The sequence below is a fragment of the Serinus canaria genome, chromosome 11, assembly GCF_022539315.1.
Source record: "Serinus canaria isolate serCan28SL12 chromosome 11, serCan2020, whole genome shotgun sequence".
Classification (NCBI taxonomy): domain Eukaryota; kingdom Metazoa; phylum Chordata; class Aves; order Passeriformes; family Fringillidae; genus Serinus; species Serinus canaria.
The window spans coordinates 13,735,275-13,757,663 of NC_066325.1; the positions used below are offsets into that span (position 1 = coordinate 13,735,275).

The window sequence follows — 22,389 nt, forward strand, 5'->3', positions numbered from 1 at the left end:
AGCACGAGCTGCGGGTGTGCCATCCACGGCACCGGGCACAGGAGCGGGGGGAAAACTCCATCCCCCGGCAGGAATTTCCTTTTGCCCACCCTGCAGCTCAAGGCAGCTCATTGAGATGCTCTCAGGACGTGTCAAAAGCAGTGCAGGAACAGATTCCTACAAAATCATTTCCCAAAGGAAGGTCCCCTTGACTTCAAAGAGGAAACAAAGAAACTTGAGCCAGGCTCAAAGATGAAAGTAACCACGACGTGCATCCCATGCCAAGGTGGAGGCTTGGAGCAGGCACTGCGGGGCCTGGCACAGCTGCCAGACAGTGGCCAGGGACCATGACATGATTTCAGAGGATTGTGGAAAGCTGTCCTCCTGCAAATCATTGCTTCTTCCTAATTGAAAGCCACAGTGTCTTGTGGTGAAAACAGCTGGTCCAAGGCACTGCCTCCAGCTGGTGGGAGAGTTCACACCCTGGCAAAAACCTTTTATTTAGTGCTGGAGAAAGTGCTTGAGGATGTCAGACCTCAATGTGTCTGCAGTGATGGGGAGCTGAAGCATCAGGACTTCTGCTGTCAGGACCTTAACCCAGCTTTCTTATGGCCTTGGGCTGCAGCTTGTGGTCATTGTCACCCTCTGGTGCTGAGCCCAGGACTGCTCTGCCCATGCTGGACTCTGCAGCAGCACCCCAATGTGACTTATTCCTTCTGCTTACTGCCACAGGTCTGCTATGGACATTCCTCATGCAGAGCAGCAGAAATGCCATTGGCATTTGAACCTGCAGGGTATCAACATTAAAGACCCAAGAGGACAAAAGCAAGGTTGGGAAGGAGACTCCAGGAGCTAGAACTGTCTCAGCCTCACCATTTTCACTCTTGGGTGCTCACTGTGCATCTTCAACAGTGCTCCTTGGATATGGTTGTGGCAAAACCATAAACCCCAGCCAATTTCTATCACCATGTGGCAGACACAGTTCTGCTGCCCTTGAAGCTTAGGAGATCAGAGTCCAACACTGGCAGTGCTGGGAGCCATCCTGCTGGAACCTGGCTCTTGGCTCAGCACCCAGCTGCTCCAACTCATGGACACAGCTTTGCATGTTTGGCAGACTTGAGCTATTCAGCAGAGTGGAGCAAATGTTCCAGCTGAAGGCAGCAGAAGGATGTGCCTGGACATCTGATAGCCCAGGAAACCCAGCTCCCCTCAGCCCAAAGAGCACAGCAACCTTTCAGCAGCAGAATGCAGAGCTGGCTGGGCCTCCTTCCTCTGGTGCTCCAGGACAAAACCAGGCTGGGGTACACAGCTCAGGGAGAAGATGGTCTGATCCCTACCCCTCAGGGAAGACACTCTCATCTAACACCCAAAAGGCGCTGTGGAGACGGGACTGCTGTCACCCCCACACCAATTACAGTGCTGAGCCCTTCTGGGACTCCAGAAGCTCAGGGAGAAGTGAACCAAACAGCCTGGGGATCAACAACAGGGCAGAGCCAGGAATTGCTGCAAAAGAAAGGAGGAAACTATTTAGCAAAGAATATAGAAAATTTTATTGTGGCCAGAGCTACCAAAAAGCTCCATACATGATTTTGGGACTGATTCTGCATGGACAGAGTAACACACAAGGTCTGCTCAGGGGCACCTGCTGAAGAGGAATTACCAATGCTTTCTGGTGGAGGGACAGCTGGCCTTGGAAAACCATGAGCCCAGCATTGCTGCAGGACACAGTTTCCTTGGATGACAGTGGACATGAGGAGAAACAACAGGAAAGACTTTGTCTAACTGGGACCCATAGGTGAGCAATGCCCTGGTCTCTGCAGACACCCAGTGCCATGTCTGCTGGTCCACACTCACCTGCTTTCCCAAAGCATCACACTGCCAGTGGGCACCACTGGCCACAGCAGGCAGGGCTGCAAGGAGTGTTACCACAGGCCAGCCCTTCCTGCAAACTAAGACAAAATGATTTCAACAGCTACATCAGACTTCACTTTTTCTGAAAGCTCCTCATCCCAGTTCTTTCAGGAAACAAAAAAAATTACACAAGAGAAAAGTGGTAAGGCAGCCCTTTAAAACACTCCCAGGTCTTTCTCCCAGGCTAGTCTCTCCCATGAAGGCTGTGAGTCCAGCCTGCCTGTCCCATGTTGACTGTGCCCAGAGAGCCTTTGACTCCAGATCCCTGTCCTGCTCTGAGCCAGTTCCAAGGAATGCTTGCAGACTGAGCTAGACAGAGGGAGAACAGCTTAGCTTGGCTCTCACAGCACCATGCTTTGTCCTGTCCCTCCCTAACCTGCACCCACCATAGGCTGGAGAAAAGTCAGTTGTGCCTTCCATGCATCAAAACATTTTAAAGGATGATGAAGACTCCCCTGGCTTCCTTTTCTTTTCTGGTGCACCTGTTTGCTCACAGCACCAGCAGTGTGCTGTGCTGGGATGTGCCTGGAAATGTGCATCCAGCCACGCCAGTGCTGCTGCTCAGGGCTGTGCCAAATCCTGTCAGACATGGCCATGCTGGTGGCTGCTGTCTGGGCTCTGAGATAGCTGGCTGCTAGGCAGATCTGGGCTTGCTAAAGGCCCAGCCTCAGCACTCAGCCAGGAACCTGGAACAGGGCATGCTGCTTGGGGAAGCCATGAGGGCAGGGAGAGCACAGGTGCTGTAGGATGGCAGCCCAGACAGCTCTCTGCAGCTCACCCCCAGCACAGGGTGCTGTGGCTCAAGGCACTGCCATGTGCCCCACTGTCTGCTGTGGGATCTTTCTGCACTACACACACCCAGGCTTGGCTGTGGACTAATACAGACCTGGCAGCCCAGGAACTGGAAAGGTTTCAGGGCCTGCTGTATCCCAAAACTTCTGATGAGAATGTTGCAGTGTGGGGCACCCCAGACTGCTGGAAAGGGGGAGCAGGTCAAACTATGCTGCCTTCCAGAGAACATGCTGGTGGTGGACTTGGCTTGGGGGTGCACAGTGGAAAGCGGTATAAGGATGGGACAATCCTGAGGTTACTCCCTGACCACCTGCTGAAGCCCCTGAGCATGATCCAATGACAGGGAGTAGGCAGATGGAAATACAGCTTGCAGGGAATGGCAGAGGTGCAGCCTTGTTCTTCCCCATACACTCTGCTGGGAATTTACTGCAGTACCAGTGTGCAGAGGGCCAAGTGGGGTTGGCCCTTCCCCAGGGAAAGCACTTGAGCTCTCATGAGCAAGTCTACCTCAGGCTTGCCACCTTGCTGCCTCCTGCCTTTGGCTGAGGATGAGAAATAACCCACTGCAGCCTGACAGCATGTGCACAGTGAGGGCTGAGTCCTATAGGCCTCCACACAGCACTAACTCTGTTCCCAAAGGCCATGGCTTTGGAAGGATGATCCCTAGGCCGCTGTGGTGCTTGTCCTTATGTCCTTTGAGCATGGATCATGTGTGCCCACATGCTGCTTGCTGGTGCATTTTCTGTGGTCAGGCTCTGATGTGCTCTCACTGGGCTGGGGCTGAGGGACAAAAGGTTCTCCACTGCTCTTACTTACAAACACAGCAGGAATCTTAGAAAAAAGCTCCAGGTCTCGTTCCACATGTCTGTCCTGTTGGCAGCTTCTTTTGACCTTGTGCTCCGAATACAGATTCTTCTTCCTGCCTCCTCTGGGATTGTCTGTGGACAAGGGATAATGTTGAGAGTTGCCTGAGTTATTCTTAGGAGGCCCTTGAAAGACTGGGCTCCCAAGGCAAGTCTGAGCCACAGGAATCTCATCCATGGACTCAGCAGACTCTGAGTGACAGTCAGCTGGGGGTCCTGCTGCCTGGATGAGGCCCATACTGCTGGGGGACACAGCAGCTCTCAGAGGAAAAGCTGGCACTAAGAGGTGAAGCCTGTGGGACGGTGAGGTGGCAGCAGCTGTGGCTGGGAACTCAGCAGATGGAAATAAAGGGAGAAGAAACCTTAAGGAGAGAGAGAGGTCTCAGCCCCACAAAGACATCAACAAGCCCAGGAACTCTGTTCTGGCTGATGCACTAGTGTTAAAGCAGATCATACAAATATTTATGCAAGATTCAGCAGAGAAGCTGACTGGTACACTCTCACCTGACAGGGGATCTGGGAATGAGGGCTGAGGTGTAGCATGTGCTTTAGATCCACTGTCCATTGCAGAAGAAGAAACTTTCTGCATTTTCTTTCTTCTTTTCTTCCGTTGCTGTGAAAGCAAGCAGCCCAAGAGAAGAGAAGTCACTTCACCAGCCCAAAGGAAGGAGACAATTTTTTTACTTGTTACCTCTTTTTAATTCTTCCTACTTTGAATAACAAGCACTAGGTATAACCAAAGTCCAAGAATATTTTACCATTAAAGACTGAGATACTACAAAGCAGTAATAGAGAACAGGCATTTACTGAACACACCCCCCCATTATCTGCATATTCTCATAGAGCTGGGGGTTGTATGAGACACTGGTCACTTACATTTGTAAAGCCAAACTAGAAGAGGGAACCAAAACTCACAGAGCACAGGATGTCCCAAAAAAGGGACAGTCCTTGTCCCAAATACAATATAGATGAAAACAAATTTTTCTTACCATCTAGATGGCAAGACTGATTAATAAGCTTGGAGGAAAGAGGAAAAGCACCACCACCTGCCATCTGAGCAAGAGGAGAGAGCATCTGGATGCAGATATGTGAATATCAGGGGCCCAGTCCAAGACTTTGGAGAGCTGTTCCATACACTCAAGCTCCATATCCACACACAACATGTTTCCCTGGGAAACTGCTTTATTTGAACACTTAAACTGTTGGATTTTGCTCTACGGAAACATGCAGAGCTTCTTACATCAACAAAGCAGTATAGCCAGAGTCACTGAGCTGCACTGGGGCAGCAAGGCACTGGATTACAGCTGTGAGCTTATGAGGGGACTGTAGGATAGCTCTGATCATGCCTGTGAGTGGAGACAGGAGAACATCACCTGGATTTGGTGACTGCAGGGCACAGCCACACCTACAGACACTCACTGAGCGGAGGAAGAGCCTGTGTGAGCAGGGGTAAGCACAGCCTGCTCTAGAGTGAGCCTGCCTGAGCACCTGGCTGGGTTGTCAGCAACACCTTGGGTGTGCGGCAAATCCTCCTTACCTGAGAAGAGGCCACAGAGTGAAGAGATGGGGACTCAGGGGATGAGCTCTGCTTGGGGTCACCTTCTTGGTTATGGACATAGAGCTTTGGAAAGCTAAAAACACAGCAGACACACAAGGTGATTCCCTAAGGCAGGATGTAAGTCTGATGCTCTTTTTGCCTGCACACACAGATCAGGCTGATCACAGCCTCCCCTGCCTTACACAGCATTCCCAGCAAAACTGCAGGGGAACTTCTCCTGCACAATTGTGCAAAATAAGAAGGAAATCCCCAGGGACACAAGTTAACAGGAAAGGACTAATTAAGAGACAAGGATCCTGTTTTCCCGTGAGTGCTTGCCTGTGTTATAAACTTGTAACTGTTGTGATGCATTCCTCCACAACCTAAAATCATGCAACTATAATGAGCTCAATAGAGGAGTTACAGGACAAATCAGCCAGCCTTAAAGTAATTTTAATATAAAACAATTAATAGAAACCAGTTTGCTATAAAATATTTAATATAAAACAGCTTAAATAGAGTATTCTAGGAATGATATTTTCCCAGGAGAGGGAAGGCAAGTATTCCTGCAGGTATCTACCCTCCTGAAACTCAAAGATATCACCATGCCTTGCTCCAAACACTGGTGCTCCCTATCCTTCTAAGTACTTCTGTCTTAGGGCCCATCAGTGACCTTGACAGCAATTTCCCATTCACCACACATGGTGCTGGGAGAATCTTATCCTTGACTTTTCTCACCTTTTTCCTGAAGTTACTGTTGAGAATTCCTCTACTCGAATTCCAGGGTCTGTATAGCCAGGATTACCTGACAATAAGTCTGCTTCCTGGAAAAAAACAAAACAAACAACATCTTCAGACGAATACAAACACAGAGGGGAGAAGAGGGATTTCCATTACAGATGTACTCTCTCTCCTTATCCAGATATTTTTCGTCCTTATTGGTAGCACAGCAGGAAACTGCAGCTTAAGAAGATGGAAAACCCAAGATTGGCACAATTAGAAGTCCTTGATTAATTTGTTTAGTCCAGTCAGTATTTCATATGACTCAAAACCAAATCACACTTACAGAGATCAGCTTAGTCATTTCTTGGGAGCACATTCAAAATACCACTTAAAGCTTTCATTAGTTACACAGTCCAATCTGAGGAGCTCTGCAGTGAATGCAAAAAAAGTCTTTTAAATGCAAAATGGAGGTGAGGAGAATGGAAGCATTAAATATACAGGAAAGACATAAAGTGTCTTCTATTTATTGTGTGACCCTGTATGGTTAAAACCTGCTGATTTTTTAAAATGAGTGTGATATATTGTTTATTTGCCTCAAGTATGGATGAGCTCAGAGTAATGACAGCTGAACTTGAAAACTGCATATTTTCAGAAACATTATAAGAATAAGTCTCCTAAATCCAAGTGCTGCATTACAGGAGAGGAGCCCAGTTCTCCCTCAAAAGCATGATCAGAGTACCAAGGGATGACGAGTATGAAGCACTGTTATCAAAAAAGGATAAATCATGCTCAGCAGGACCTGGACACCACAGAGCTGCTTTTAAACTTGGATAATCATCAAGAGAACTTCTTCATAAGTATTTCACTGTGCAGTGACTATAAAGATACTTTAAAGTAACTTTTAGGTTAAGATGGAAGGACTTAAAATGTGATAGGCATTAGCTTCAAAAATAGCTAAAATGAGCTCATGAAGACCTTTTTTTTTCTGAAGAGCCTGATCAGCAAATTTGAGAAAATGAAGTCGAAGTTGGACACGCCACAAATGAGTTCCTGAGAGATCCAGGGCCTCTGCACTTGAACAAATTCATAAACAATCAACAAAAGAGCAGAGCAGTGAGAAGCCTGGTGATGACACTCCCTGATGTAAGGCATTAAAAATGAAAGCCAGCCGCAAAGAGCTATGGAAGATCTTTGCAATATTGAATTACAGGGTGCTAAAATGGTACAAAAAAAAATCAATATTGCTAGAGGTAAAGATGGAAAGTGAAGCATGTGGGAAAAGCAGTTTAAACTTTATATACAAAGCAACACTCTCTGAACTAGAAAAGAATCCATGGAGCAGCACATTCAGTGACAGCCAAGAAATCATTTCAGATGTTAGGAATAAAAAGGAAAGGCAAATAAAAAGAAAAAAAAATTCAGCTGTTTTATAGGTAGTAACATAAAATCTAAAGGGAATTGGTTTAGAAATCAAAACCATGTCCTTCTGATTTAAAAATTTATCCAAGTGCAAGATTAATAATCTGCAGAAATGTACTACGTGTATTTGAATTGGAACTTGTAACTCAAGTCACATCATCACTCATCACCAACTGAACACAAAGTGTGCACAAATGTCTCCACAAAGCTCCTTGGGACATTTGCAATCAAGATTTACCTTCAGGCCTCATGCACCTGAGTCACAAGGGAAGGTGACCTGACACAGTCTCATGTCACTGTAAGTGTACAGGCAGAAATGCAGGTCTTTTCAGAGGGAAGCAGCTCATGGCTGAAATGAGCTGCAGCAGGAGACATCTCACTGCACAGAACAACTGAAAACAATCAGGACTCAATGTCCACAGCACATAAACAAGACTGCAGGACTAGCATTTCAAGGGAGCTTAATAAATGATTCATCTTGAAAATAACGTGGACAATTTCTTTCCAAGCAGGGAATGAAAGAGCCTTTTTAAATCCATTTTGTTCATTTCAGCTGTCTATAAATAATGTAGAACCAAATCAGCCACATAAATGAAAGTAAAGCATTAGAGCTGACTATGAAAACAAATGAGATTCAATCAGTAGAAAATACAATGTTCTCTCTGAGTGTGACACAAGCAACAGCCACAGCACAGAGCCCAAGTCTCCCTCTGCTCCCAGGCATTTAGCAGGAGAATCAGAATCCTTCCACTGCAGCATCAAGACGAGCCACTCTTTGCAGCTGGGGTGTCAGGATTCAGCTGCTGCTCCTGCTGAAAGCAGACTGCTGGACTGACACACTGCCCAAGTCCCCCGTGCAAATCCTGGCCACATTCACCAACTGTGACCACCCCAAGGTCCATGGCTTACAAGCCCAGGATGGATTCAGCTCCCTTGCCCCCTGCAGCTGCCCTTATCAACCACCTCAGTGTCAGGAAGTGCCCTGAAGTGCTGTCTGCACTTCAGAAGGGGAAGCAGAATTGAACAGGAAAAAAGAGTTCTTGTCCCATGGAAGGTGAGTCTGTTGCAAGTGTTGAGGCTGAGAGTGAAGACTAAGTTTGTCTTACATCAACATTGGAAGAAAGAAACAATTCTGAAAGTGTAAGGGAAGCTGAGTAAAATCTGTGTTTAGTATTTAACATCAAATCCCACCAACCTGAATCAGTTTCCAAAGCAAGTTCAAAGCTTTAGGAATGTGAGAAGAGTCACATCCCAGCTGGCCTCATATGAAAGCCAGCTCCCTGGCATGAATGCAATTATGCATTAAAGCATAGGGTTTGGCTTAGTTTATATTTCTTTGGACTGCAAATGACTGCAGAAAAAATGGTTACTTGCACATCCTGCTTTAGGTATGGTAACAGAAGCAAAGGCTCAATGTGCCCAACTGTTCTGCATTTTTTGTGACATCTGAAGCACTTAAGTGTGCAAAATTAGGGCTCGTATTTTGTAGATCCTACAAGTACATAAGAATCCTTTATCCTGAACAAGAATCCTTTAACTTGAACGTAGCTGAAGACTTGACCACAGACCAACATGGAAAACTGAAGCCAAAACCAACACCCAAGCTTGAATAAGGCTCAAAACCAAGCGTTAAAGGGGAAATGCATGTTTCTTCTTAGTCCCTAAAATGAATGAACAGTTCAGACAAAAGTGGGAAGAGGATAATTTCCATTTTATGCTTACAACATGTTGGATCAATTACAAAGGGTTGCAGTGTTCAAGCTAAAGAAGGCTGTATTCAACACAGCTTACAAAAGGCAAGTCACTTGGTGTCCTCCTACTCCAATCTATTTGTTTGTGTTTATCTCTGGTTGCTATGCAAGAAACAAGGAAAATCTAGTGGGTTAACATTTTTCTTAACAATGTTACTGGGCATCATCCAGTCTTTCTTGTTCCCCAAGGTCCTAACTGCAGTTCTGAAACATCAAACTCCTTTCACCCTGCTCCTTCCAGGCTTGCTGCTTCAAATTGACCATACTCACACAGATAACAACCAGTGCAGACAGGAGAACAACACAGGACAGGACAATGCTAACATCACAAAAGTGCACACACACATAAAGTCCACCCCCGTTCAAATACATTTTCAGTATCAACTAAAATTCAATAACTAGATGATTAGAGCTAATGCTTTATTATTATTTTAATTTTTATAGTAAGCAAAGCTCTGTGAAACAAAGAGCCAAATATTTTTGTTGTTATGGAAACCTCTGTTTAAACTGAAAGTTCAACTTTTCCAAAACAGTAAAAAATATATATGAAAAGCTAGGGAGTTCATATTATAGAAAACTGAAGGAGCTCACTTTCCCCTTTGCTTTGATAGGGAAGAACTATGGATGAATCCAGAGACATCCCAGTATCTCTACAGAGAATACCTGGACGAAGCTTGTATTTAATTAATTTCTTTTGAAATACAAAAATGTTTGTATAGTAGATAACTTACTTGCATAAAATGAAAAATTACACATGACTGAGAATCACAGAATTTAGACTAGGAAGAATTTTTGGAAATTTCTAGTTCATGCCCCTGCTGAAGTCAGTATAGAATGTGTCCAGTCAAAATTTGAGTTAATCCAATAATTTATTTTGCCTTGTATCAAAATAAATTACACTGAACCTCTCAATTCAGAGGCAGATATACTTACCTCAGCAGAGTCTAACAGCATTTAAGAGCTTGTAGAACTCTTTTTACAGAGACATAGATCAACATCATGGTAATAACAGAGACCCTTATTATTACACAGACTCAATTCAAAGAAAAGCAAATATCTGGGTCATTTCTGAAAAACTGGTGTCCTTGTCACTTTTAAGATGGTTAAATTACTGGTATTATTAGCTGCTCAGTGATTAGCCGCAGTTTCCCCAGCCCTAGAGCCTGTCTCATTTGAAGTCATGACACAAGGCCCCAAGATGTGCAGTGCCACCCAAACAGATGGTCCTGTCTTTTCCAGGGAAAGGATTCTTCCCACTCTTCAGTCACCCTCCTTTGTGCTGAGCCAGGCATTTATGTGACTGCTTGGTGAACCGAATGGGAAGGAGCTGGGCCAGCTCAACTATTTTTTAAATAAAGTTTATTGTTACTCAGATGAGTTCCCCCACCCTGTCCTAATGAACAGCTGTGCTGGCAGAAGAGACAAGATAGTGCAGGGCCCAAAACAAGTGGTGGAGGAAGAGAGTGGGTGGGATTGATTCTTTTGAAAGCACTACTTGCTTATACCTAAAGTGTTCATGGAATTACAGGCCTTGCACTCTTTCACATCCTACTCCATTCCATCAAAGTACTAAGTCTTATCTTTGGCAACTGCCTTTAAAATCTGGAGCACAAGAAAGTGAAGCAAAGTTTACACAGCAAACAAACAAGGCTGTTTTTCGGAAATGGGCTGAAAGTAAGATGAGTACCTGACTGGGTCTCACTTGGGAGGAACAAGACTCCTGTTTCATGTCTACCTTGTCTGGCTGCTGCTGGGGACGCTGCTGCAGGATGTATTCATATGTAGTCAGCTTGTGCCACACTGAAAGGGAAGAAAGAGACCTGTCAGCACAGGAAAGGCCCCTCCCTGACTGCATTTACACAAACAGGCTGGATAACTATACCTTCAAATAGTAACTATAAACATGAAGAAACTGATAATCCAAGCCAAAAGCAGCTGTGCTCTGTACATCCTACTATATCCTTTACTGTCACCATCACAATGCTTTCTTATAGTCCTGCTATTCTAAAGTGTCCTAGAATGGTACAGCCCTCTGTACTGTAGTAATTTGTTCAGTTCATTTCAGGGCAAATCCATTATTCTTGTCTAAGAGGTTTAAGATCTGCACTGTACAAATAGCTCAGTGAGCAATCAGAAGGTATTGCAGAAGGTGGTGCTAAATGGAGAGAAGAAATGGAGCAGGTTAGTGTGTCCTGTAGTGATTGAGACACTTAATGTGCAAACCACAGAGCATCAAATGCACAGCTTGCCTCGTGCCAAACAGATGTGCCCAGAGTTCATGTCCCTGACTTTATGAGCTCTCCAGGTGCCCATGCAAACACATCTGCTTCCATGAATGACCAAAAGCATGTGACATTTCTGAGCAACTTGGTTTCTTCATGAGACCCAAGAGTCCAAAACGCAGACATTCTTCCCATAATGACCTTAAATATTTTTAGAGAATAAACCCAGAAAAGGATGCTGAAGGGTTTTAGTGCACAGCCTGGTGGCTATTCCTCCTTTTTACAGAAGCACAGCAGTTAAAGCAGATGCCTAGGATCAGCTGGACTAAAATCCTCCTTCTGCCTGAAGACATTTAGATCACTGATATCTTACATCTCAATACCATGCCCTGAACACAGAACTACTTCACAGAGAAGTGGGGGAGAATCACCTTATGAATAAATAAAAATCACCTTATGAAGGAATCACAATCACTTTATGAAGAAATAAAAAATCAGGATCCACTTGGCCAAGAAGAGAGAACATAGAGATGAATGTGAGTCTGCAGCCAAGGGATTACTTAACAGGGACAGTGCAGGGTGCTGGCAAGTGCTTCTAGAATGGCAACCTTTGCTTTCTTTGAAAAACAGAATGTTGCTTCATAAGCAAAGGCCTATTAACCATTTTGAACTTGGATTTTGCTGGTTTCTGAATACTTAGAGTGTAACTTTTAAAATATTTTAATAGAGCTAGTTAGTTGAAATACTGCATTTTTGGCCAGATAACACTGCAGCACATAACATGCAAAATATAATCAGTCTGTGAAAAACCCTATATGCTTTCCTATATTCCCTACTAATTTTTTTTATTCTACTATCAGCCTTTTGGTATTGAAGAAAAAAAAAGTCCTCCCTCCAAGCTTCTGAAGTGCCATGCTTCACCAAATGCCTCCAGGACTGAATCGGAATCAAGACTAGTAATTTTGAATACATGGACCTACTACTTTGAGAATAACCTACTTTCTCTGAGTGATCATAGTGAGTAATTAATTGGAGAGTAACTCTGAGATTTTCACTGTGCTTGTAACAAAATTATAGATTCTAAATTTTAATAGCCATACCTGACTTAAACCATTTTGTAATGAGAAGCCTAAGGGCAGTACCACTCACATGGGTGCTATTGAATTTCTGTAATTGAATTACTGAAAAACAAAAAGGTATATGAAGAAATACTGACCAACAGTAATTACACTGGAATTGGTAAAGTGTATTTATAGTCGCAAAAGAGGGAAGACAGTTCATTACAACGCTGTCTACCTCAAAACATTCAGAGGAGACTATTGGCAATTACAGGTACAAAAAAAGAAGAGTTTAAGTTCACACATACTTTGTCTCCCTAAAAGCCAGTAGTAAGTGCAAATGCAGTGGTAAGTGCAATGCATATTCATATGCAACACACAATAAAGGCTTCAGTGTGGTGACACCCCTCCTTTAAAGCAAGGGCTTACACACTACATTCTGCACAGCTGGGAACATTTTCATTAAGGCAGCAGATTATAATATAATAAAACATTAAAAACATTAGCAATAATTCTGTTTTCACACAAGATGGAAGAAAAAGATTTAAAATTAGGCCAAAAGTAGAAGTTAATTTGGCTTGAAGTTTATTCTGAAAGAGGAAAAAGAATCACCCCAAGACAAGAGCAGCAAAATCTCCCCCAAGCCCAGAGCACTAGTGGCACTCATAGAGGTTTCTGTCAGATAAAGCAGGTCATTATCTCAGGCCGGGAGCACCCTCTTGTGGAAGCTGCACACAAGGACAGGATAAATACCTCTCAGGACTAAACAGAATAATCCTTTTTCATTCAGGAGAAACCTTCCTAGAGCTTTGTTATGCTTTTTGTCTTTAAAAAGTGTTAGATCAACCTTTCAAATCTCCAGGAAGTGCCATTAACTCAGAAAAGCCAACTGTCAATTCTGCCAAGGAAGTGAAATTGCAGCATGCCCAAATTTCAGTCAAGCTCAAAGAAGCTGTAGAAGAAAAGGATGGTCAGTGTCCTCACTGGGTGCACTGTCCATGCCAGCTGGGAACACTCCCCTACCAAACACTACACTTCAGTAGTGCAACTGTTTTGCTTCTGGAGCTGTGCTGGTTTGTGCTGACCTAGTTTGTGTTGGCATCTGCAGGTCTGTTAACTGAGAACCTGAAAATCCATCCAAGGATCCTTTGTAACCTCTGTCCTCACTTCTCTTCCACCACATCCCTTCTTTCCTACTTCTGGCACCACCAATCACTGCAAATGTAAGATCTTTCCCTATCATGACTTTCATCAGCAGCCAAAAAGCATTGGCTTAATTTTAGATGATGGCTGAAGAAAAGTTTTTGAGGCCCATCTCTACATAAACAAACATAAATATCCTTTCTTGACAGAGCAACAAGCAGTAGATCTAAAGAGAAGTCTTTCTGAAAGCCTCTTCCTCTGAATTCCACAAATCTTCTTGTATCAATATGGTAAAATTTCCATAAAGGGACCTTAACCTGGATGGCAGTGCTCCAATCAGAAATTCAGCTCCATACATCCACATTTCTCTGGGGTAAGGGAAAAATACAGGCTCTTTCACACAACAGAAGTACTGAGGAGCACTGTGAGGAGACTCACAGAGGTCGTATGTGGAGTTAATCTGAATCTGCTATCACTGGCACCAAGCTGGGATTGACCAGTTCATCCCACTTGGCCTCTCCACTACCCTACCATGTGCTTTCAGTTTCAGGATAACACAGAATAAACATGGCTGCAGAAACCCAACACAAGCCCCACATTACACAAGCACTGATAGGCCTACCAGGTACAGGGGGGAATTCAGAAATATAATGTTAAATCCCAGTTTTGCACAATGGGTGCATATTAGTGATGTGGCTGAACACACAGTGAATGCTGTAGAAGAAAAGCAAAAATGAAATGGGGGTATAGATGACAGGAACAAAACACCTACAGAGATAGATGTGAAAGGTCAAGAGGTGGCCCAGCAGGATCATGGTCACTAGGCTCAGAAGAATAAAAATCCCAGCTGTCACCAAAATGGCAGGTGCCCGAGTCTCAACAGGAGATGCAGGAAGAAACACAAACCAGCGGTCCATGTGGTTCCTCAAGGCTGTAAAACAAAGAGAGTTGGAGGTAAGTAGATTGTCCAGGTATGAATTATCTGTAAATAAACTTTACAGTTGGAAATCCTGTTAACTCAAAAGTAGCTGCAGACCCATTGTGCACTAGAGGCCTATGAAATCCAGTGTCTGCAGGGCTTTTAGGAAGAGCAACTAGCCCTATAAGGAAAGACATTCCATCCAGCTGAGCAGAAATACTCTAACAGAAATATAAAATGGAAGCAGTAAGGAACAGAGCTCCTCCTCAGTGGAAGAGCTGACAGAATCCAAACCCTCATCAAGATATGTTGCCTGCTCCCCAGGATGGTCATGTGAAGCACTGCAGTACCATCGAAGTGCTGGTCAGAGCGAAGCACCGCGGGGTCGACGAAGAACTCCACAAAGACATAGAAAGCGATGAGCAGCAGAAGCCCCAGGCCCAGAATGGCAGACAGCACACTGTTCAAAAAGAGCCTGCCAGGAAAGGGAGAGGTCTCAGTGGCTTCAATAACATCACACACACAGATCAATACCCCAGCCTCTAATAAACATAGAGATACAGACAGCTATCTCAAATTACTGTCACGCTTTCTTACACTTATGATAGATACTGGTGAACAGCTTTACTTATTATGTGTTACACTGAGGGACTAAACTGTGACCCTTTAGTGCAACCATGGTTACAAAATAGTCAAGTATATCTAGGACAGACAAAGAGCTCCTTTGCACAAAATCTGAAATGTAGTGTGTGTCAAAGGCAAATCCCTTCCCGATCTGCTTCACCAGCCACCAGTGTAACATGGCACGCAGCAACAACACCACTTTGCTTTCCACAGGGTTTAAGTGAAGAAAAGTAAATTGAGAAGCAACAGTGAGAGTCTCCTTATTCTTGTCTCAAACCTGGCATGGATTAGAGGTCCTTATATGCTGCTGTGACTCCTACCAACTGGCAAGTCTTGTAAGGAAAGCACATGATCTGGATGCAGGTTGTTTCAAACTGGAACAGCACCATCATGGTTCCATTCCTACTCCAGCTTTCAGAAGCACTAAGGACACTCAATTAACATCCTCTAAGCATTTCTAATACCAAATAGTAACTCTATGTTCTCTGTTTTTACTTACAGATGTTCATCTACAACATTCTAAGTTTAGGAATTTTATCCCTGGTTATTTGAATGTCATGATTATGCTTGTATTTCCCATCTAGTTTTCTCATGACTGATTCTATTCAGCCAGGAGATAAAAGAAAAGTGGTTCTGCATGTCTAAGTACAGACTGGACAGAGATACAGGAGAACCCTGGAAAGAGAAGCCGCATTATTGATGCAGTGTTGTGCTTCTGCCACAATGCCAAGCTCTTACCAGTAATTCCTCTCTCCCACACAGTTGTTGAGCCATTTGCAGTGATGATCAAAGCCACATACACACTTGTTGCAAGTTCCACAGTGCTTTGACTTGGCACTCCTGCCAAAAAAAAGATGGCATTAGCATGGCAGGCAGCACCAGCTCATTACTATGACTTTTCAGTTACTCAAACACAGGGGGATACAGCAGCAGAGATCCTGGTAATAGTGAGTAAACCTTCTGCATCAGGAGTACTTCATCTCCCAAACACTGCTGCACCACAATCCCAAAATTTGCTTTTCAAGGCACTGTATGATTTTTAATTTGGAGACTGTTGAATTTTTATTTGAATCCCTTCAGCAATACTGAATGCCTGCCCTCCAAGCATTTCCTGGAACTCGCCAGCATCCAGCCAGAGACAAGCACACACACACACACACACACACACACACACAGAGACACACAGACACAGACACACACACACACAGACAAACACACACTGATAGGTAAAACACCAACACCCAGGGAACACGGCACACTACAGCCTTCTCCACACAACGTGAGCAATGAAATAAAACACAGAGCCCTGTGCACATTTTACAGAAGGCCCCAACTACCTGAACCCTGCCACAGCATGAAGCTTAACTTGCACTGTAGCAGTTCAGGGGCTCAATTTCAAATCTTATTGTCTGATGTTGAGGACTAATGGTAAAATGCAATGATGAAGAAGACAGAGCAGGGGAAAGAAGAGATACTTACACATCTACATCACAGACATGGCAGTGATGGTTCTCAATGACATGTGCATGTTGGTTACGGTTGAAGGTGGCCAGAGGGCCCAGATAGTTTTTTTCTCGCACGTTTGCATCCGCAGGATCAATGGAAACTGCAGTAAGATGAACAACTAAATGGTAGATAAAACACACTCCTGGACACTGAAGTACACAGTTAAGGATTTAACATGTCTTTTAATCCTTAATACACAAACCCCACACAGATGAAAAATTTGTGGCATAGAATTAGAAATTGCTATAAAACCGATTGTAGCACATTAATCTGAGCTTTATTGATAGAGACGTTTGCCTTGTAATAAATATCCCTGGAAGAAGATAACTCAATCTACAGGAACATCCCTCCTCATTGTGTACTACTCTGTCTTGCAGAAGTGCCCTTCCTAGCACAGAATGTCTTCAAAAGTTACCTGTACTTACCAGAATCTGACCCCAAGTACAGGCTGGTGACATAGGTCCAAGTTTCTTAGTCCATACAGACTCCTTGGAAAGGCTGTGCACATGCCCTTTCACTGGACCAGACTTTCAAGAAAAAAAAGGTCACATCAAGGAAGTAGTATTGATTACCTTGCTTTCCTTTTCCTTAGAATCCCAAGGAGGAGGAGCACTCCTTTAAAGCAGGCTCCTACAAAGGATCCAGAGTTTGTCATTGTTTCTATACACCCATGGGCACATCATTGATCATACTAAGACCTACAGAAAATAGATCAGTGTAGTAAGTTAAAAAAGGAGGCCTCTGAGAGGTCCAGCTCACTGGAGCTCTCATGGCTGGTGGAACAGATTGGGAAGGGATTTGCCATTGACACAAAAGAGACCTTAGTGCTTTATTAACAGGAAGTAAAACTTGAGGAAATATTAATCTGTTGAATTAAAAGTAACTTTAGATTGCATTAAGATATTTGTTAGACAAATTCATAAGGTTTGAACTGTGATAATATCAAGGACTTGAGCAAGCTAAATAGATATAAGACCACTGAGCTAATTATATTAATGTCTAAATCATGCAGGTGTGAAAACTATAACAATAATAAGCAAAGTCATCCCAAACATATCCAAGACTTAGAGGCATCCGTGTCAGATGTATAAATGATGTAAGTGCACACCCCATCCCTTTAGAACAAATTCCTTCCCGGGGCACAGATGATAGTACAGGTGGCACTGGGAGTACTGGGAGCACTAGGATCACTCCCCAGCTGCTCTAGGCTAAACAAGCCAAGGGTCCTCAGCTGCTTCTCCTCTAGACCCTCCACTTAGTTAGATGTGTACTAAACTGCTGCTCCAGACTGTCCCATAAGAGACCTCTCCTCTGAAGTTTACACCACACCACCTTGTGTGCCACTCCCAGATTTCCTCCTGAACATAGGAGAGTGCCCAGGGAGGAGATCCACTGTGAGCCACCACAAGCAACCCACCATCCAACCACGAGCATGCCAAGCTGCCTTTCATGACTCACCCAGCCAGCACAGAGAAGTGGGGCTGCCTTCACAACAAGGATGTTTCAGGAGGGGCTTTTTTGTATGACTTCCCTCAAACCCTGCAGCACCCTGGTAGAAGAATAATATAAAGCAAAGGAGACACACAGGCAGAAGCAGGCAGCAGAAGGGAATTGGAGGCAAAGGCAGTAACCTTAATGGAGTAATGAAGCAGAACATCAGTGACCAAAAGTGAGGATCTCAAAGCAACTGTTTTTTTTATAGTCAGGACATGATCAAGATGATGGTGACAGTTCAGAGAAACATTATGGCTCAGGAGCTTTTCTCCTATGCTTTCTGTGCTACCCAACAAGCATTCTGTGCTAAGAAACCCCCAGGGACAGCTCGTACCAGCCCCTGCTCTCCTCTCCATCCAAGGATACGATGTAACCAGCGGGCAGCCAGTGGCGGGGCAGGAGGGGAACCAGGATCCCAAAGCCAACCAGAGCAAAGAACAGGAACAGCAGCCAGGCAATGACCTGGAACAGGTGCAGGGGCCAGCTCCAGCCATTTCTTCGAGCACGCTGGACCTTCACCTCAGGGACAGCTTCGCCCAAATCCTCTGGAGCTATCTTATTATGGGGTTTATTGCAGATATTCATCTACAGAAATCAAAAATGGAAAACAAAAGGATGTGAAACAAAAGTAGTGTGACTGAGCCCTGGTGCTGGAGAGATGCTCCAAGGCAGACAAAAATGATGACACATGTGAAGAGAAACAGCTCTGAACTCAGAAGCAATTTCTCCTTTTCTCAGTTTCTGGTGGATTATTATATGCTGCTTTTCACTTGCCACAGGGCCAGGAGAGTTTCTAACAACAGAAAGTTGGGCTGCTCTGCTTCACAGAAAACATGAGATAGCAGGGAGAGCAAACCAGGCAGGAGATCAGGGGCAGCATCACAAAACCAGCACAAAGGAGCTGTGCTGGACCTGAGCTGACTCAAGGTACCTCTGCACCACTCCCACCCTTCCTTAGTAACTAAAAAGGATGTGAAATTAACATCTAACATGACAAACAACTTCAATTAGTCTGATTAACATGCACAAGAGAGTGATGAAAGAAAAGGAAGAGGTCTCTGGCTCACTTGTGGTATTTTTGATAATGGTTCCAGTGCCAGAACCATTACACAGGGCTGGAAGAGAGCAAGCACAACAACTGCTGAAAGAGTGAGCAGGACAATTCCCACCTTGGTAAGCCAACAGCCCTTCAGTCCCTGGTGAAGGGCTGGAAATGTCTTTTTGGGTCAACTGGTAGAGGAGTGAGTAAGAATAGCAGAGAATATAATTTATGCTCATCAGCATGGCCTTATCAATACATAAGCTCGAATAAAAAATTCCTAACTTCACCCTTTGAAGTAATTAGCAGTATCTGCCTGCATTCACCATTTAAGTTGCTACCTTGCAACTGGCTCATCACTGATGAGAAATCTTTATCAGTCATGTCATCCTTTTCTCATTAGGCTGCTGAAAACTTGCTCGTGCCACCCACAGCGGGTATACCCGGCACGCCTTTATACCCAGCTCCAGAAAACACTGAATATAAAAACCAGCATGAAGTCACTCTCAGGGTAGACAGAGAGAAAGGCACCGGGACGCAAGGGCAAGAAGCACCAGGAGCCGAGCCGGGCCGGGCCAGCGTTTTCCCGGGCAGCCACTCTGGTGAGAGCCGCGTAGACTCCTCCCGCACTCCACCACCTCCAACCCCTCACCTTCTTCCCGCAGAAGCGGTGGACAACGGCCCCGGCCCCGCCTCATGCCCGGGCAGGACGCGGGGCCCCCGGCTGAGGCGTCCACGGCAGCGCCCGGCGCCTCCGCGGGCCTCGGGCCGCTGCGCCCGTCGCCATGGCAACGGCTACGGCAGCGCGCAGGGGGCAAAACACGCCGGGCGCGATCGCTCCTACATGAGATTTCGTCCTACATGAGATTTCGTTTTACATGAGCCCCGGGGTGGAGTCCTCTCACACCCGGGGAAACCCTGCCCACGACACCCCCCAGCCTTCCAAGGGGTTACATTCCATACAGATGGGGCTGGAGATGCCCAGTGAGCCAGCAGTGGAGCTGGTTGGGAGCTAGAGCCATCCCACTCCTGGAAAATTCCATTCCCTGTTATATTGAGCAGACTTTATGGCATGAAAATGTAGTATTTTTGTTTATATATATATATATGTGTATATATATATATATATATATATATATATATACTCAGATATACACTGTGATGTAATGAGGTTGGTGAATTTTACTGGGGAGTCTGGAATTTTACTTTAGAGGCTTTGCAGTGGTTTGTGCTTAAGTAAAACAAAGTAAAGGACACGTAACTGAGGATTGCTTTTTCAGTGAAGGATGAAAGATACCCCTGGGCAACCAGAATAACATAGCATTTGATGGATTTGAAACCCTCCTAGCATCATCTGTGATTCCAGGGATGCCTGGATTGTGGAATCATGGATTATCCTGAGTTAGAGGGATTCACAAGGAACATCAAGTCCAACTCCTTACCCTGCACAGCTCTACCCCCAAAAAAATCACACCATGTGTTTGAGAGCATTGTCCAAATGTTTCCTGAAGTCTGGCAGGTTTGGTGCTGCAAACATTTCATTTCAGTGCATCCCCTGACAAGCAGCAAGAACACTGGGAAAACAGAATCATAGAAGCAGTAAGGTTGGAAAAGATCTCTAAAAAACATTGAGTCCAGACACTAACCCAGCACTGCCATGTTCACCACTAAAGATCGTCCCCAGGTACCACATCCACACACCCTGTGAGCATTTCCAGGGAAGATGATTTCACCACTACCTGGGCAGCCCGCCTCAGCGCCTGGCCACCTTTTCCATGAAGAAATTAATACCCAATTTAAACGTCTACTGGCACAACTTGAGGCCATTTCCTCTTGTCCTATTGTTTGTTACCTGGGAGAAGAACCCGATCCCCCCTGGCTCACCCTGCTGTGAGGGAGTTGTTGAATGATAAGGTCCCCTCTGAGCCTCCTTTTCCCCAGGCTGAGCCCTCCCAGCTCCCTCATTAGCTCCTGACCAGAGCTGTGCTTCAGACCTTCCCCAGCTCCATTGCTCTTCTCTGGGCTCGCTACAACACCTCCATGTCCTTCTTGTAGTGACCTTTGCAAACTTTTATTATCATTAGCAGTCAGTGATGTGGCTGTTAGTGCCTAGTCCAGCTGTACCTGAGGGTTTCAAGGGTAGAAGAAAACCTGTGCAAAACCCAGGTTGTTTTGTCCTTTTTGGCTGGGACACCTCATGTGCAGGGATAAATATTTACCCTGTAATTCCCTTCTTTTTATCCTAGCCCGCCACCACAGTGGGCACAGGCCGGCTGCGGGTTTGGGTGACGCAGTTCTGCTGGTCCGGCCCAGCCCGGCCCAACCTGGCCCAACCTGGCCAGGCCTGGCCCGCTCCTCTGCTGGGCCTGGGGAGGCTTTTCCACCTGCCCCGGCCGAGTGCAGCCTAGCCCAGCCTGGCCCGGTCCGGCCCGGCCCAGCCCAACTCGGCCCACACCTCTGCTGGCCCTGGGGAGGCTTTTCCGCCAGCCCCGGTGGAGCACAGCCCGGCCCCGGTGGTGGTGCCGGTGAAGGGCACAAGGAGCCCTTTATGGGCCGCCGTGTCCGCGCACAGCGGCTGCTTTGTGTGAGGGCTCTGGCTGGACCCTGCACTCAGAAGGGTTCTGTGTGCGGCCCAGGGGTGGTGTGTCCTCCGCTCGCTGTCCCCAAAGGCCCTCGTCACCTTTTGAACCCTTGGCTGCGCTCCCTGCACGGGGTCTGGCCATGCTGGTGGTGACGGGGCGTGCCCGAGGGGTGTGGGGTGCTGCACCCCACTTGTTGTCACAGCCCACCCTCCTCCAGATGGGTGCAGGGACAGCTCGAGTGCTTGGGGAGCTGCAGGTTTGACCAGCCTGTGTCAGAGCTGCTGCAGAGGGAATCCTCCTGCACACAAGGAAGCCCCTGTCAGTATCCCCTGCTCACCAGGACCAGGGAGCCCTGCTGTGCTTTCCAGGCTCTTTCTTTCCTCTGTCCAAGAGGACAGTCTTGGCTGTGCAGGATGTTCAGGGCAGCGTGTTGGAAGTTGTGCTTGCCCATGGCAGTGGAGTTCGCACAAAATTATCCCTTCCAACCCAAAGCGTTCTGTGATTCTCTGCTCAGCCCATCTCCCATTTTTATGCTGGGGGACTCTTCAGCGTGGCCTCAGGAGCAGTGGTGCAGAGAGGGGCATGGACACTGCATGACCCTGGATGGGCTTGGTAGCTCTGTTGGTAGCTCACCCCAAGCTCTGCAGGGTGACCCTGCCATTAGCACAGCCACCAGCTGTCCCCAGGAGCCTTGTGCCACGAGAACAAAACATAGAGCAAGGAGGACACCCTTCCTACAGTCACTTTTCTTTTATTAAAGATTACAAGATACAAGAAGCTGAATCTGCACGCCAAGTGCTTTTTGCTCACTCTGTCTTTCCCCTGTG

The 22,389-nt window shown here is 45.7% G+C and overlaps 1 protein-coding gene across 2 annotated transcripts; it reads right to left on the reverse strand.

The window, feature by feature from the left end:
* Nucleotides 1–1,502: 1,502 nt before the first annotated feature.
* ZDHHC1 (zinc finger DHHC-type containing 1) lies at nucleotides 1,503–19,748 on the reverse strand. 2 transcript variants are annotated; one of them, XM_018914664.3, is made up of 12 exons: nucleotides 19,633–19,711; nucleotides 18,308–18,526; nucleotides 16,421–16,596; nucleotides 15,680–15,781; nucleotides 14,668–14,792; nucleotides 14,171–14,329; nucleotides 10,663–10,775; nucleotides 5,821–5,906; nucleotides 5,083–5,176; nucleotides 4,050–4,158; nucleotides 3,499–3,620; nucleotides 1,503–1,928 (listed from the first exon to the last, which is right to left on the reverse strand). In XM_018914664.3, exons 2-12 carry the CDS (start codon nucleotides 18,524–18,526, stop codon nucleotides 1,902–1,904), a joined length of 1,332 nt encoding a protein of 443 aa, XP_018770209.1. In that variant the 5' UTR covers nucleotides 19,633–19,711; the 3' UTR covers nucleotides 1,503–1,901. The 2 variants fall into 2 exon arrangements, with proteins under 2 accessions (XP_018770209.1, XP_009088944.1); XM_009090696.4 differs by lacking the exon at nucleotides 1,503–1,928 and having other exon boundaries at nucleotides 2,370–3,620; nucleotides 19,633–19,748.
* Nucleotides 19,749–22,389: the final 2,641 nt, after the last annotated feature.

Excerpts from the sequence above, each read along its gene's own strand:
- ZDHHC1 (XM_009090696.4), bottom strand. The coding sequence starts at position 18,526 with ATGAATATCTGCAATAAACCCCATAATAAGATAGCTCCAGAGGATTTG. Across the intron at positions 15,782-16,420 it reads CATGTCTGTGATGTAGATGT|GAGTGCCAAGTCAAAGCACT; the intron begins GTAAGTATCTCT and ends TTTTTTTGGCAG. Across the intron at positions 10,776-14,170 it reads GACCTTTCACATCTATCTCT|TGTGGCACAAGCTGACTACA; the intron begins GTAGGTGTTTTG and ends CTTCCCTTTCAG.